This window comes from Pristiophorus japonicus, chromosome 11 (genome assembly GCF_044704955.1).
Source record: "Pristiophorus japonicus isolate sPriJap1 chromosome 11, sPriJap1.hap1, whole genome shotgun sequence".
In the NCBI taxonomy this organism is placed as follows: Eukaryota; Metazoa; Chordata; class Chondrichthyes; family Pristiophoridae; genus Pristiophorus; species Pristiophorus japonicus.
This window is the reverse complement of record NC_091987.1, coordinates 1919529-1935723: the sequence shown is the minus strand read 5'-3', so window position 1 is coordinate 1935723 and position 16195 is coordinate 1919529. Positions and strand designations below refer to the sequence as shown.

The following is a 16195-nucleotide window of genomic DNA, read 5'->3' as shown; positions in this document are numbered from 1 at the left end:
GTATCATGACACCTTGGTTCATTAACTTACATTCATTACGTTTTACGGTCGTGTGCCATGATTGGGTAGATTGCATTCATGGTTCAGTCAATGTGCAAAGTTAAAGCACATGGGATTGGGGGTAGTGTGCTGACGTGGATTGAGAACTGGTTGGCAGACAGGAAGCAAAGAGTAGGAGTAAATGGGGACTTTTCAGAATGGCAGGCAGTGACTAGTGGGGTACCGCAAGGTTCTGTGCTGGGGCCCCAGCTGTTTACACTGTACATTAATGATTTAGACGAGGGGATTAAATGTAGTATCTCCAAATTTGCGGATGACACTAAGTTGGGTGGCAGTGTGAGCTGCAAGGAGGATTCTATGAGGCTGCAGAGCGACTTGGATAGGTTAGGTGAGTGGGCAAATGCATGGCAGATGAAGTATAATGTGGATAAATGTGAGGTTATCCACTTTGGTGGTAAAAACAGAGAGACAGACTATTATCTGAATGGTGACAGATTAGGAAAAGGGCAGGTGCAAAGAGACCTGGGTGTCATGGTACATCAGTCATTGAAGGTTGGCATGCAGGTACAGCAGGCGGTTAAGAAAGCAAATGGCATGTTGGCCTTCATAGCGAGGGGATTTGAGTACAAGGGCAGGGAGGTGTTGCTACAATTGTACAGGGCCTTGGTGAGGCCACACCTGGAGTATTGTGTACAGTTTTGGTCTCCTAACCTGAGGAAGGACATTCTTGCTATTGAGGGAGTGCAGCGAAGGTTCACCAGACTGATTCCCGGGATGGCGGGACTGACCTATCAAGAAAGACTGGATCAACTGGGCTTGTATTCACTGGAGTTCAGAAGAATGAGAGGGGACCTCATAGAAACGTTTAAAATTCTGACGGGGTTAGACAGGTTAGATGCAGGAAGAATGTTCCCAATGTTGGGGAAGTCCAGAACCAGGGGACACAGTCTAAGGATAAGGGGGAAGCCATTTAGGACCGAGATGAGGAGGAACTTCTTCACCCAGAGAGTGGTGAACCTGTGGAATTCTCTACCACAGAAAGTTGTTGAGGCCAATTCACTAAATATATTCAAAAAGGAGTTAGATGAAGTCCTTACTACTCGGGGAATCAAGGGGTATGGTGAGAAAGCAGGAATGGGGTACTGAAGTTGCATGTTCAGCCATGAACTCATTGAATGGCGGTGCAGGCTAGAAGGGCCGAATGGCCTATTCCTGCACCTATTTTCTATGTTTCTAAGTTTCTATGTTTCTTTCTATGGTCAGTACTGAGGTAGCAGTACAGGTATGTGAGGACGCTAGTTCCAGAACAAGCGGATGGGGTCCTAGTCGTCTGATGGTGGGGCTGTGCCCCCTGCTAGTGGGGTGGGCCTGGTTCACTCACCTAGCCAGGACTCAGGGCCTTTGCCATTGCCTAGTGGTGGGCAGAGCCACAGATGTATGTGGCCTCCCTGTCCTCCTGTGAGGGCTGCAGAATCTTCTGCCTGCTCTCCAATGGTTTTGGGAACCTGGCTGTTCCAGGTGCCGTGTGGGGCACTCGTTGGTTCTGACCTTTTGCACCCGGCCATGGCCGAGGTAGTGACCGGGTCTGGGGGCTGCACCATCTCCACCCGGGTGTTGGGTAACGGTGGCCGACTGCGTGTATTGGCATCGTTTTCGTTTCCGGGTCCGTGGCAAATAGTGCCATTGGGTGCCTGCAACGTGGGATAGACCTGGCCAGGGTATCACGATCAGTGCCTTCACCCTCCTGAGGTCACTCGCTTGCTACTTTTGGAGACACTCTATTCCCAACATCTCGCAACAACATTTTGTTCTTTGCATTAAGAATAGTACCGACAATTCGCAACAACATTTTGTTCACAATCGGTTCATTACATTGATTGCCATGCATACAATGTCTCTTTCAGTTCAGTTGGTTGCAGGTCTCCTTTAAGAGAACCCTGCTGACTTTACCCCAATCAGATCCTTTGTTAGACCCCACGTGTTGGTCCCTCAGGGTTGCACCTCGTGGTCTGGCCGCGGACATCTTTTTTTCAGCCACGCTGCCCCTCGCTGCAGCAGGGACGCCATCTTGCCTCTGTCCTCGAGGTCGACTGCCTTGATCCTTCTCTCCCGCGATTCTGCCACAAACGCTGGAAGAGTGCCTGTGAATTCGATCTTCCTCCCCAGGAGTCCTGCCACTGGAGCCGGGAAGGTACTTTTAGGTCGTTCCGGTCGGATCATTGCCACGCAGTCGTGATGGACAGTCTGTGCCTCAGGTGCTGTGCTGGTCTGTTCTCTGGTGCCTGGCCCAAGTGAAGGTGAGGTTTTGATCTCCCTCTGAGCACGGGGGACATTGATTGCTGGAGTGAAGAGGTCTTCCCATTTCCACTGGATCTTCCCCATCCATCTTCTTCCGTGTAACGTTGGACCATCACCTGCAACAATCCACAGAGGAAACTTGTGCACCACGCCATTATGGATTACACTTACATCCGCACTACCGAGGACTGGGATCAGCTCCTTGGTGTAGGTGTGCAACTTTTCCTGTACTGGAACCAGCTCGGGTCGTTTCTCGTTCCATATGCCCTCAAAGGCATCCTGGCTCATCACTGACTGGCTCGCTCCCGTGTCCACTTCCATGAAGACTGAAACGCCATTTATCTCCACTTCTATTTTCACTGGAGGACAATCGGTGGTGCAGGTATACACTCCATACACTTCTTCTTGGGGCTGAGCTGCCTCTCTGGCCAAATCATCATACTCCCCGCTGGATTCAAAGTCATCTACCGACTCCTCTGCTAGACGGTGAGTCATATTTCTTTTACACATATGCTGAAGTTCCCCTTCATGTTACAGGCTTTGCCTACGTACTCAGCAAACTGACACTGGTAAGTCCTATGGTTTCCTCCGCAATGCCAGCGTGGTGCTACTCGATTAGCACCCCTCGGCAGACTCTGAGTTCTGGAACCCTGAGGTCTGTGCTCTCTGCCCTGGGCAGAGCCACGTTCTACAGTCTTACCTGTGAAAGGCACCATTCTGTGTACAGTACTTGCCAGGTTTGAGTCCATAGGATGAATAATTTGCTGGGTGCTGCAGGTCGAGGTCATGAATGCCTGACTGATGCTGATGGCCTTCGGCAGGTTGACTGTGCTGTCGGCAGATAACAGCTTGTGAAGGAGGCCCTCGTGGCCAATTCCTATAACGAAGATGTCTCGCAATGCTTCATTGAGGTGTGGCCAAAATCACATGGTGCCGCAAGTCTCCTGAGGTCGGCAGAATATTTTGCAGTTTCCTGGCCCTCAGGTCTGTGGTGGGTGTAGAATCTGTGCCTGGCCGTGAGGATACTCTCTTGGTTTTAGTTGGTTACAAATTAGTTCAGTCAGCTCATTGTATGTCTTATCCTTGACCTTCGTGGATGCCAGCAAGTCCCTGATGAGGCGGTAGACCTCGGGCCCACAACTGGTCAGCAGTATAGCCTTGCGCTTCTCCGCCAATGTGTCCGTCTCCCCTGCCAGGTCGTTTGCCACAAAATATAGCTCGAGCCTTTCCGTGAAGGCATCCCAATCATCACCCTCTGCAAAGTCTTTTAGTGTGCCAAAGGTAGCCATGTTCGTGTGAAAGTCCTTATTCTCATCGCCAGTTGTTATTTATTGTACATGTGTTGTACTCAAACTGTAGTGACCTTGGTCCTTTATTCCAAACTCCAGAGTGAGGCACTAGCATGGTGTGCAGCCTTTTATACTGGGCCCTGTCACCAGGGCAGGAAACCCCCGGTCTCCACCAGTTGCACCCTCTAGTGGTGCCAGCATGTATATACACATTGTAAACCTTATTGAAAGTACATCAGGTAAACAAGTCTCCATCTTATGCAACCACACAGTGACTACACAGAGAGTACATCCATAGTCTGCATACACAACATGGGTGGCAGGTAATATTTTTGTAGCATGTACAGCAACTGTTCCGTACAAGGCCGACAAGTTCGCTTCTTTCTTCCCTATTCTCCTTCACTGCAAGCGGGAGGCAGACGCAACCTTCAGCCTTTTGCTGAGCTTAGCACTGGAAAGGGCATGTTACACCATAAAATCTCTATACCGCTGATGTTAATTAGCAGGCAGCACCAAAATACCGGTGTTGCCCATGCTCTTAGCCTTGGCCGGCATTGTTACCAGCAGGTTTCCAGCATACTGGAGTTTTTAGCCCAACATTTCTAAGCCCTTGGCTGCACCTGTTTTAAATGTAAAAATGCCTTCGGTCAGTAGTTTTCTTCATGTATTTCAATGATTTCGTGTTTATATAACCCTCCCTTTGTAATGATCTGCTACTCACACCCTCTGTTGTAAAATTCAGATCAGAAATCTTCAAGTGACAGGTTGCAGAAAGGATTTCAGAAGGGAGTAAATTCACTACTAAAACAATGCAATATACTCTGGAAAGGATTTTAAAATTCAGGCTCTATTCTTTATATTGGCAGAGTAATGTATTTTTATTTCATTTTATTAAATGTGATATATTCTAAAACACCAAACTACTAAATGCACTGGAGCTACTGATTGGGTTATGGCACCACAGAGAGAAGGGATAGAGGTTAGATCCATCACTGAGTTCCTCATCCAGCCACGTCTATCTGGTGAAGGTCTATCTGGTGTGGGGAAGCCAGAGGGAGAGTCATTTCTTGGCTCACGGTGCACACTTCCTCGCAGACAGGTGAAGGGAGACAGTGGCAAGCCACTCACCCACTGCTTCAGTCACACAAGATTTGTGACCCAGGAAGAAAAAAGGGACAAAAGACAAGGGGAATTTATACACTAGGAAAAAATCACCCAGAATTTACAAGTCATCTTGAAAATACCTGACACCAATAATATTGTCATGATGTAACAACACAAAAATAATTTGTTTTAAATTACTTTTACATTGATAATTAATATGCCAAAAAATGTGAACGATTAATATCTGAGCTTAATATAATAAGCTGAGTCTAGTGTATATCTTGCACATTGATAACTGGATCCTGCTCACAAAATACCAAAAGAATAATTCTGAATTAAATATATCTAAGGTTTAAGACTTTTTAAAATAAAACAAATATCAGCAAACTTACAGAACAGTACAGCTGTGAAAATGAAGAGGTAAAGCATCCTGGGCTCCATATTGAGACAGAGCCTGCCTCAGTCTTTGAATCTTCTCACAAACTGAATGTTTGGTGCATCAGATCCTATTTGAATAGTCTTGAGACACTTTTTTGGGGAGGAGGTGTTCTTTTTACATATCTTGGTTAGGACCAGGTAAATAATTCATCCTTGCTGATAATAGGCTCCCTGGGTATGGAAAGCGGTCCACGTTGATCTTGATCACTGGGGGCGGTGCTGATTGGTGGAGGACCTTTGTCTTATGGATGTTTAGTGTAAGGCCCATGCTTTTGTATGCCTCGGTGAGGATGTTGACTATGACTTGGAGTTCAGCCTCTGAATATGCGCAGACGCAAGCGTCGTCCGCGTACTGTAGTTCGACGTCAGAGGATGGGACGGTCTTGGATCTAGCCTGGAAGCGATGAAGGTTGAAAAGGTTCCCACTGGTTCTATAGTTTAGTTCCACTCCAGCGGGGAGCTTGTTGAGTGTGAGGTGGAACATTGCAGCGAGGAAGATCGAGAAGAGGGTTGGCGCGATGACGCAGCCCTGCTTGACTCCAGTTCGGACGTTGATTGGGTCCGTGGTGGATCCGTTGATCAGGATCATGGCTTGCATGCATTCGTAGAGCAGGTGGAGGATGGCGACAAACTTTTGGGGGCAGCCGAAACGAAGGAGGACGCTCCATAGTCCTTCGCGGTTAACAGTGTCAAAGGCCTTTGTAAGGTCAAAGAAGGCCATGTATAAGGGTTGGTGCTGTTCCCTGCATTTCTCTTGCAGTTGTTGCGCCGTAAAGATAGAAACATAGAAATTTACAGCGCAGAAGGAGGCCATTCCGACCCATCGTGTCCCACCGGCCGACAAAGAGCCGCACGGCCCTCGGCAGCAGCCCTAAAGGCCTATGAACAATGACGGAAAGGCAAAGGGCACCCAGCCCAACCTGTCCACCTTACTCAACTGCGACACTCCTTATACTGAAAACATCTACACTCCACCCCAACCAGAGCCATGTGATCTCCTGGGTGAGACAAAAAAACAGATAAAAACCCAGGCCAATTTAGGGAGAAAAAATCTGGGACAATTCCTCTCCAACCCATCCAGGCGATCGACACTAGTCCAGGAGATCACCCTGGCTGTATTCTATTTCCTGCCGTACTGACCATTATATCTGTGCAGTCCAACAAAAGGTCATCCAGTCTAATCCCAATTACCAACTCTAGGTCCGTAACCCTGCAGGTTGCTGCAGTTTAAGGGCCCATCCAACCATCTCTTAAAAGTGGTGAGGGTTTTTGCATCCACCACTCTTCCAGGCAGTGAGTTCCAGATCCCCACAACCCTCTGCGTAAAAAAGCCCCCTCTCAAATCCCATCTAAACCTTCCACCAACCACCTTAAAACTATGCCCCCTTGTAATAGACCCCTCCACCAATGGAAATAGGCCCTTACTATCCACTATGTCCAGGCCCCTCAATATTTTACACCTTGATGAGGTCTCCTCTCAACCTCCTCTGTTCCAATGAGAACAAACCCAGCCTATCCATCTGTTCTCATAACTAAGCTTCTCCATTCCAGGCAGCATCCTAGTAAATCTCCTCTGCACCCTCTCTAGTGCAATCAATCCTTCCTATAATCAACATCCTTCGCCTGCTTCACGATGACATGCAGGCTGTGATCCTTATCAACAGATCCATTACAGACCCAATCCACGTCCGGATCGGGGTCAAACAGGGCTGCGCCATCGCTCCAACCCTCTTCTCAATCTTCCTCACCTCCATGCTCCACCTCACAATCAACAAGCTCCCCGCTGGAGTGGAACTAAACTACAGAACTAATGGAAAGCTGTTTAACCTACGTCGCCTCCAGGCCAGGTCCAAGATCACCCCAACCTCTGTCGTTGAGCTACAGTACGCGGACGACGCCTGCGTCTGTGCACATTCTGAGGCTGAACTCCAGGATATAGTCAATGTATTCACTGAGGCATATGAAAGCATGGGTCTTATGCTTAACATCTGTAAACAAAGGTCCTCCACCAGCCTGTCACCGCCGCACAGCACTGCCCTCCAATCATCAAGATTCACGGCGCGCTCTCAATAACGTGGACCATTTCCCATATCTCGGGAGCCTCTTATCAACAAAAGCAGACGTTGATGTGGAGATTCAACATCGCCTCCAGTGAGCCAGTACATCCTTCGGCCATCTGAGGAAAAGAATGTTTGAAGACCAGGCCCTCAAATCTACCACCAAGCTCATGGTCTACAGGGCTGTAGTAATTCCCGCCCTCCTGTATGGATCTGAGGCATAGACAATGTATAGAAGGCATCTCAAGTCGCTGGAGATATATCACCAACGATGTCTCCGCAAGATCCTACAAATCTCCTGGGAGGACAGGTGCACCAACATCAGTGTCCTCGACCAGGCTAACATCCCCAGTATTGAAGCACTGACCACACTCGATCAGCTTCGCTGGGCAGGCCACATAGTTCACATGCCAGATACGAGAATCCTTAAGCAAATGCTTTATGCGGAGCTCCTTCATGGTAAACAAGCCAAAGGTGGGCAGCGGAAACGTTATAAGGACACCCTCAAAGCCCCCCTGTGCGACATCACCACTGACACCTGGGAGACCCTGGCCGCAGACCGCCTGAGGTGGAGAAAGTGCATCCGGGAGGGTGTTGAGCTCTTTGAGTCTCGACGCAAAGAGCGTGAAGAGGCCAAATGCAGGCAGCGGAAGGAGCACACGGCAAACCAGCCCCACCGACCCCTTCCCCCGACGAATGTCTGTCCCACCTGTAACAGTGTCTGTGGCTCTCGTATCGAACTGTTCAGCCATCAAAGTACTCACTCTGGGAGTGGAAGCAAGTCTTCCTCGATTCCGAGGGACTGCCTATGATGATGAATACGGCAACCAGAACTGCACACAGTACTCCAGCTGTGGCCTAACTAAAATATTATACAGTTTAAGCATAACCTCCCTGCTCTTATATTCTATGCCTTGGCCTATAAAGGCAAGCATTCCGTATGCTTTCTTAAACACTTTATCCACCTGGCCTGCAACTTTCAGAGATCTGTGGACAAGTACTCCAAGGTCCCTTTGTTCATCTACACTATTTAAGTGGCCTACCACTTAATGTGTATACCCTTTACTTATTAGCCCTCGCAAAGTGCATCACCTCACACTTCTCTGAATTAAATTCCATTTGCCACTGCTCTGCCCACCTGACCAGTAGATTGATATCCTCCTGCAGCCCATGACTTTCCTCTTCATTATCAACCACACAGACAATTTTAGTGTCGTCTGCAAACTTCTTAATCATACTCCCTATATTCAAATCTAAATCATTGATATATACCACAAAAAGCAAGGGACCCAGTACTGAGCCCTGAGGAACCCCACTGGAAACATCCTTCCAGTTACAAAAACATCCATCAATCATTACCCTTTGCTTCCTACCTCCAAGCCAACTTGCCACTTTGCCCTGTATCCCATGGGCTTTATCCTTCATACCCAGTTTACCATGTGGGACCTCATCAAAAGTCTTGCTAAAGTCCATATATACTACATTGTACGCACTACCCTCATCGACCCTCTTAGTTACCTCCTCAAAAAATTCAATCAGGTTAGTCAAACATGATCTTCCCTTAACAAACCCGTGCTGACTGTCCCTAATTAATCCTTGCCTTACCAAATGCAGATTTATCCTGTCCATTGCACCCCATAGTAGACAGGATCCGCACTGTGACTGGGGGAGCTCCTCAGCCACAGGGAGAAGACTGTTGAGGAGGATTCTAGCGATAACTTTCCCAGTGGCTGACAACAGGGAGATTCCTCTTTAGTTGCCGCAGTTGGACTTGTCCCCTTTTTTTAAAAGATGGTCGCCGACGAGGTTCAACGCCACCTCCAGTGCGCCCGCGCAGCCTTCGGCCGACTGAGGAAGAGAGTGTTCGAAGATCAGGCCCTCCAATCTGGCACCAAGCTTATGGTCTACAGGGCTGTAGTGATACCAGCCTTCCTGGTATCAGAGACGTGGACCATATACAGTAGACATCTCTAATCGCTGGAGAAGTACCACCAACGATGCCGCCGCAAGATCCTGCAAATTCCCTGGGAGGACAGACGCACCAATGTTAGTGTTCTCGATCAGGCCAACATCCCCAGCATCAAAGCACTGACCACACTCGACCAGCTCCGTTGGGCGGGCCACATTGTCCGCATGCCCGACACAAGACTCACAAAGCAAGAGTTCTACTCAGAACTCCTACACGGCAAACGAACCCCAGGTGGGCAGAGGAAACGTCTCAAGGACACCCTCAAAGCCTCCTTGATCCACACCGACACCTGAGGGTCCCTGGCCAAAGACCGCCCTAAGTGGAGGAAGAGCATCTGGAAGGGCACTGAGCACCTCGAGTCTCGCCTTCGACAGCATTCAGAAGGAGCAGAAGGAGCGTACAGCAAACCAGAGTCCCCACCCACCCTTTCCTCCATCGACTGTCTGTTCCACCTGCGTCAGAGACTGTAATTACTGTATTGGACTGTTCAGTTAATTGAGAACTCACTTTTGGAATTGAAGCAAGTCTTCCTCAATTTCGAGGGACTGCCTATGATGAAGTCATCCTTACAGACAAGGTGTAAAACCTGTTTTCAGAGGACCAATTAAAATGTCAAAGAGTTTCATTCATCAGATGTTGCCTCAGATTTAATGATGTGCTTAAAAGCTTAAATGTTTGCTCGAGATGTTAGTTATTTAAAAAACCCCAACTCGACGTAGGCAACTAGGCTCATACCACAGTGCCTGGTCTCCAGTCGTCTTGGACCCTCTTGCCGTTGGACCAAGACCTTGCTCTGCTCGGTCTGTATGGTAGCCGATGTGCAATGGCCACCCCACGTTAAAAGAACTCGTGCACAGGCATCTTCCACCCTTCAAAATGAAGTTCGTGACCTGGAACGTCAGGACCCTCATGGACAACTCCAACAGCGACAGAGCGGAACGCTGCACCGCCATAGTTACCCAGGAACTTAGACGCTTCGATGTCGACATCGTCGCCCCAAGTGAGGCCTGGCGGGCAGGGGAAGGCCAGCTCGTGGAACAGGGTGGAGATTACTGGTTACTTTCTTCTGGAAAGGCAAACAAGAGGAAGAACGGCGTCTCCACGGAGTCGGTTTTGCCATCTGAGCTGGTCGACCGCCTCAGAAACTCCCCCTGCGGGATTAGCGAACGTCGCATGACTCTCCGACTCACCATCCTGGAACTACTCACCATCGCGGAACTAGTGCACCACAGTTATCAGTGCGTACGCCCCAACACTCGACGCAACAGATGAGGCCAATGAGGGATTTTACTCCAGCCTTGAATAATCCCTGTCCCACATCCCTACGGATAACAAACTGATCCTCCTCGGCGACTTCAACGCAGACCTCTGGGGAGGCGTGATCGGCAGAGAGGGGGTAAGGAAAACCAACTCCAGTGCTACCCTGCTTCTGACAAAATGCCTAAAACACTACCTTGTCATCACTAACACCTTGTTTCGCCAGAGGGACAAGTACTAGGCATCGTGGCAGCACTCTCACTCCAATATATTCAAAAGGGAGTTGGTTGTGGCCCTTACAGCTAAAGGGATCAAGGAGTATGGAGAGAAAGCAGGAATGAGGTACTGAAGTTGCATGATCAGCCATGATCATATTGAAGGGCCGAATGGCCCACTCCTGCTCCTACTTTCTATGTTTCTAACACTGGCACCTGCTCAACTACATCAGCGTTCGAGCCAGGGACCTGCGCCATGATCGGAGCTGACAATTGCTGGATGGACCACCGCCTAAACCGTTCCATCATCAACATCAATATAGTCCCAAAGAGGCAATGGCAACAGAAAAATCAATGCCGGGGCACTCAAAGACCCAGCTAAGAGAGCCCTATACAACCTGCTAACCGGGCAACCCTTGATGACCCCAAGATGCAGAATGCCCACAGTGCTTGGTCTGTCCTCCAGACCACCATAACCAGTGCCTGCGAAGAGATGCTCGGTCACTCATCCAGGAAACACCAGGACTGGTTTGATGAGAATGACCAGGAGATCCGAGAGCTAATAAATTGCAAGCGCAGGACATTTCTGAACCTAAAACAACCCAACTTGGGAGCAGCAAAGCAGCTTTACAGACGGTTCAAGGCCGAGGTCCAACAAAAAACCCGTGACCTAAAGAATAGACGGTGGATGGAGAAAGCACAGGAGATTCAGCAGCTGGCCGACAACCATGATGTCTGAGGATTCTTCACCGCAGTCAAGTCCACCTACTGCCAAGCACCCAAGGCTCCACCCCATTGCTGGGGAGATACTCATCAAGGACACTGAGGCAGTCAAGACCCGCTGGAAGGAGCACTTCGAAGATCTCCTTAACTCTGCCTTTGACACGAGAGTCCTCGACTCCATCCCGCAACATGCTACCCGCCACCATCTCAGCAAAACCCCAGCCGTGCACGAGGTAGAAAAGCTCAAGAACAACAAGACTTTGAGAGCAGATAGAATCCCCGCTGAGGCACTAAAGTATGGTGGAGAGATATTATTGGCACGAATGCATGACCTCATCTCTCATCTGGAAGGATGAGAGCATGCCGGGAGCTCTGAGATGCAGTAATCATGACAATCTGTTAAAAAGGGGACAAGTCTGACTGCGGCAACTACAGAGGAATTTCCCTCTTATCAGCCACTGGGAACGTCATCGCTAGAATCCTCCTCAACCGTTTTCTCCCTGTGGCTGAGGAGCTCCTCCCAGAGTCACAGTGCAGATTCCGTCTACTACCGGGTACAACGGACATGATATTTACAGCACGCCAACTGCAAGAGAAATGCAAGGAACATCACCAACCCCTGTACTTGGCATTCTTTGACCATACAAAGGCCTTTGACACTGTTAACCGCGAAGGACTATGGAGCGTCGTCCTCTGTTTCGGCTGCCCCCAAAAGTTTGTCGCCATCCTCCGCCTGCTCCACGACGACATGCGAGCCATGATCTTGACCAACGGATCCACCACAGACCCAAACCACATCCGGACCGGGGTCAAGCAGGGCTGCTTCATCGCGCCAACCCTCTTCTAAATCTTCCTTGTTGCAATGCTCCACCTCACACTCAAGTTCCCCGCTGTAGTGGAACTAAACTACAGAACCAGTGGGAACTTGTTCAACCTTCGTCGCCTCCAGATCAGATCCAAGACCATCCCAACCTCTGTCGTCGAGTTACTGTACACGGACGACGCTTGCGTCTGCGCACATTCAGAGGCTGAACTCTAAATCATAGTCAACATCTTCACCGAGGCGTACGAAAGCATGGGCCTTACACTAAACATCCAGAAGACAAAGGTCCTCTGACAACCTGACCCCGCCATACAGCACTGCCCCCAATGATCCATGTCCACGGCGCGGCCCTGGACAATGTGGACACTTTCCATACCTCGGGAGCCTATTATCGGCAAGGGCAGACATCGCCGCCGAGGTTCAACACTGCCTCCAGTGTGCCAGCGCAGTCTTCAGCCGCCTGAGGAAGAAAGTATTCGAAGGTCAGGCACCAGGCTTATGGTCTGCAGGGCTGTAGTGAGAACCACCCTCCTGTATGGCTCAGAGACATAGACCATGTACAGTAGACACCTCAAATCACTGGAGAAATACCACCGATATCTCCTCAAGATCCTGCAAATCCCCTGGGATAGAAACATAGAAAATAGATGCAGGAGTAGGCCATTCGGCCCTTCTAGCCTGCACCGCCATTCAATGGGTTCATGGCTGAACATGCAACTTCTACTGCTTTCTCGCCATACCCCTTGATCCCCCGAGTAGTAAGGATTTCATCTAACTCCTTTTTGAATATATTTAGTGAATTGGCCTCAACTACTTTCTGTGGTAGAGAATTCCACAGGTTCACCACTCTCTGGGTGAAGAAGTTTCTCCTCATCTTGGTCCTAAATGGCTTACCCCTTATCCTTAGACTGTGACCCCTGGTTCTGGACTTCCCCAACATTGGGAACATTCTTCCTGCATCTAACCTGTCTGAACCCATCAGAATGATAGATGCACCAACGTTAATATCCTCAATCAGGCCAACATCCCCAGCATCGAAGCACTGACCACACTCGACCAGCTCCATTGGGCGTGCCACATTGTTCGCATGCCTGATACAAGACTCCCAAAGCAAACGCTCTACTCGGAACTCCTACACGGCAAGCAGCTGCAGGTGGGCAGAGGAAACGTTTCAAGGTCACCCTCAAAGCCTCTTGATAAAATGCAACATCCACACCGACATGTGTGAGTCCCTCGTGAAAGACCGCCCTAAGTGGAGGAAGAGCATCTGGGAGGGCGCTGAGCACCTCGGGTCCCATTGCTGAGAACAAGCAAAAAGTAAGCGCAGGCAGTGGAAGGAGCGTGCGACAAACCAGATTCCCCAACCACCCGTTCCCTCAACGACTGTCTGTCCCGCCTGTGACAGAGACTGTAATTCCCGTATTGGACTGTTCAGCTAACTTTTAGAGTGGAAGCAAGTCTTCCTCGATTTCGAGGGATTGCCTATGATGATGATATTTAAAATCAAGTTACTTATAGGTGGTGGACAAGCCACTCATTGGAAATGCTTATTCTTTGTGATAAACCCAATTTTCAGCTGTATTAATAAAAATGCACCAGGTTATCACTGTTAAATACATCAAGGAATATGTTTTTAATGCAAGGGGAAAAAAATAGACAATGACATTCGAAAACAGTGCCTGACTGCGCCGGTTCATGGAAGATTTTACGTTTGTGGTTACGAAAATGAGTTCGAGAGGAAACTTATACCATAACTAAAATTTGGAAAACTAGCGCAATTTCAAGCGCAATTTGCACCCAAATATCCGATTGCGGCCAAAGCGGAAACTCTACCCCATTTTTCGTCCCGACTTTGAAGTTGACCGAGGCTTAATTTAGATGTAACATTCATGGCGCAAAAACATCATGTGTACCACAACGTGGTTTTTACAAAGACTCAGACGGAGGCCTGCCCGGTGTCAAAGCCACACGAGAATCCAGCCTCCCCTCCAACTACAATTGTGAGGAGCTCATGGACTTATTTGTCTCTAAGATTGGGACCGTCCGTTCAGCTGCTTCTGCCACTTCCCTTCCTTGCCTGAGCCCACTGGGCCAAACTTCCTAAAAGTATCCGCCCTGCCCTAGTGCAGACCTCACATCTTTCTCCAGTTTCTCTCCGATCACCCCTCATGACATCCCATGCTCATCGTCTCTGAGACCCACTTCCTGCTCCCTCAACCCTATTCCCCCCAGACTGCTAACCACCCAACTTCCTTTTCTGGCTTCCATGTTAGCTGACATTGTGAACAGTTCTCCCTCCTCAGGTACTGTTCCCCTCTCCCTCAAATCTGCTGTCATCATCCCTCTCCTCAAATAAACAACCCTTAACCCCTCCGTCCTTGCAAACTATCACCCATCTCCAACTTCTCTTTCATCTCCAAAGTCATTGAGTGTCCCCCCCCCCTTATCATAGAATCATAGAATTGTTACAGTACAGAATGAGGCCATTATGCCTGTCAAGCCCGTGCCAGCTCTCTACAACAACACTTCAGCTAGTTCCACCCCACCCTTTCCCTGTAGCCCTGTAATTTTTTTTCCTTCAGGTATTTATCCAATTTCCTTTTGAAATGCAAGATTGAGTCTGCCTCCACCACTCTTTCAGGCAGTGCATTCCAAATGCTAACCACTCGCTGCATAATCCGTACCCATCTTTCCCACAACTCCATGTTTCAATCCCTCCAATCAGGTTCCCGCCCCTGCCACAGTACCAAAACGGCTCTCATCAAAGTCACAAATGACATCCATTGTGACTGTGACGAAGGCAAACCAACCCTCCTCAGTCTTCTTGACTTGTCTGCAGCCTTTGACACGGGTTGACCACTCCATCTTTCTCCAACGCCTCTCCACCATCGTCCAGCTGGATGGGACTGGACTCGGCTGGTGCCATTCTTATCTATCTAATAATAGCCAGAGAATCACCCATGATGGCTTCTCTTCCCACTCCCGTATTGTTACCTCTTATGACCACCAAAGATTTATCCTTGGCCCCTCCTATTTCTCATCTACATGTTGCCCCTTGGCAATGTCATCCAAAAACACAGCGTCAGTTTTCACATGTACCTGAGTGACACCCAGCTTGACCTCACTACCATGTCTCTAGAACCCTCCACAATCTCTAAATTGTAAAACTGCTTGTCCAATATCCAGTTCTGGATCAGCGGAAATTTTCTCTAATTGAATATTCGAAAGACCAAAGCTATTGTTTTCGGTCCCCGCCACAAACTCCATTCCCAAGCCATTGAATCCATCCCTCTCCCAACATCTGTGAGGCTGAACACACTGTTCGCAACCTTGGTGTGATGTGTGCCCCTGAAATGAGCTTTCGACCATATACCCGCAGCATAACTAAGACCGTCTATTTCCACCTCCGTAATATCGCCTGTCTCTTCCCTTGTCTCAGCTCATCCAATGCTGAACCTCTCATCCATGCCTCTAGATTTGACTATTACAATGCTCTCCTGGCTGGCCTCCCACATTCTACTCTACGTAAACTTGAGGTGATCCAAAACTCAGCTGCCGTTGTCCTAACTCACACCAAGTCCCGCTCATCCATCACCCCTGGGTTCGCTGACCTACATTAGCTCCCAGTTAAGCAATGCCTCAATTTTAAAATTCTCATCCTTGTTTTCAAATCCCTCCATGGCCTCGCCCCTCCCTATCTCTGTAATCTCCTCCAGCCCCACAATCCCCAGCCCCCCCCGAGATATCTGCACTCCTCTAATTCTGCCCTCTTGAGCACCCCTGATTATAATCGCTCAACCATTGATGGCCATGCCTTCTGTTGCCTAGGCCCCAAGCTCTGGAATTCCCTACCTAAACCTCTCCTCCTCTATACCTCTATTTCCTCCTTTAAGATGCTCCTTAAAACCTACCTCTTTGACCATGTCATGGAACGAACCAGTGAACAAGCTATTTTAGATCTTGTATTTTGTAATGAGACAAGGTTAATTCACAATCTCATAGAATAGGATCCTCTGGTGCAG

The 16195-nt window shown here is 48.9% G+C and overlaps 1 protein-coding gene across 1 annotated transcript in view; it reads right to left on the bottom strand.

Annotated features, from left to right (window-relative positions):
* LOC139276425 (GATA zinc finger domain-containing protein 14-like) overlaps positions 1-16195 on the bottom strand; it is a 40010-nt gene that overhangs the window by 10841 nt on the left and 12974 nt on the right. Inside the window, exons 2-3 of the mRNA XM_070894394.1 lie at positions 9663-9741; positions 2481-2657 (exon numbers count right to left, since the gene is read on the bottom strand). Of these exons, the coding sequence (XP_070750495.1) occupies positions 2481-2657; positions 9663-9741 (256 nt within the window). The remainder of the gene's footprint in view (positions 1-2480; positions 2658-9662; positions 9742-16195) is intronic.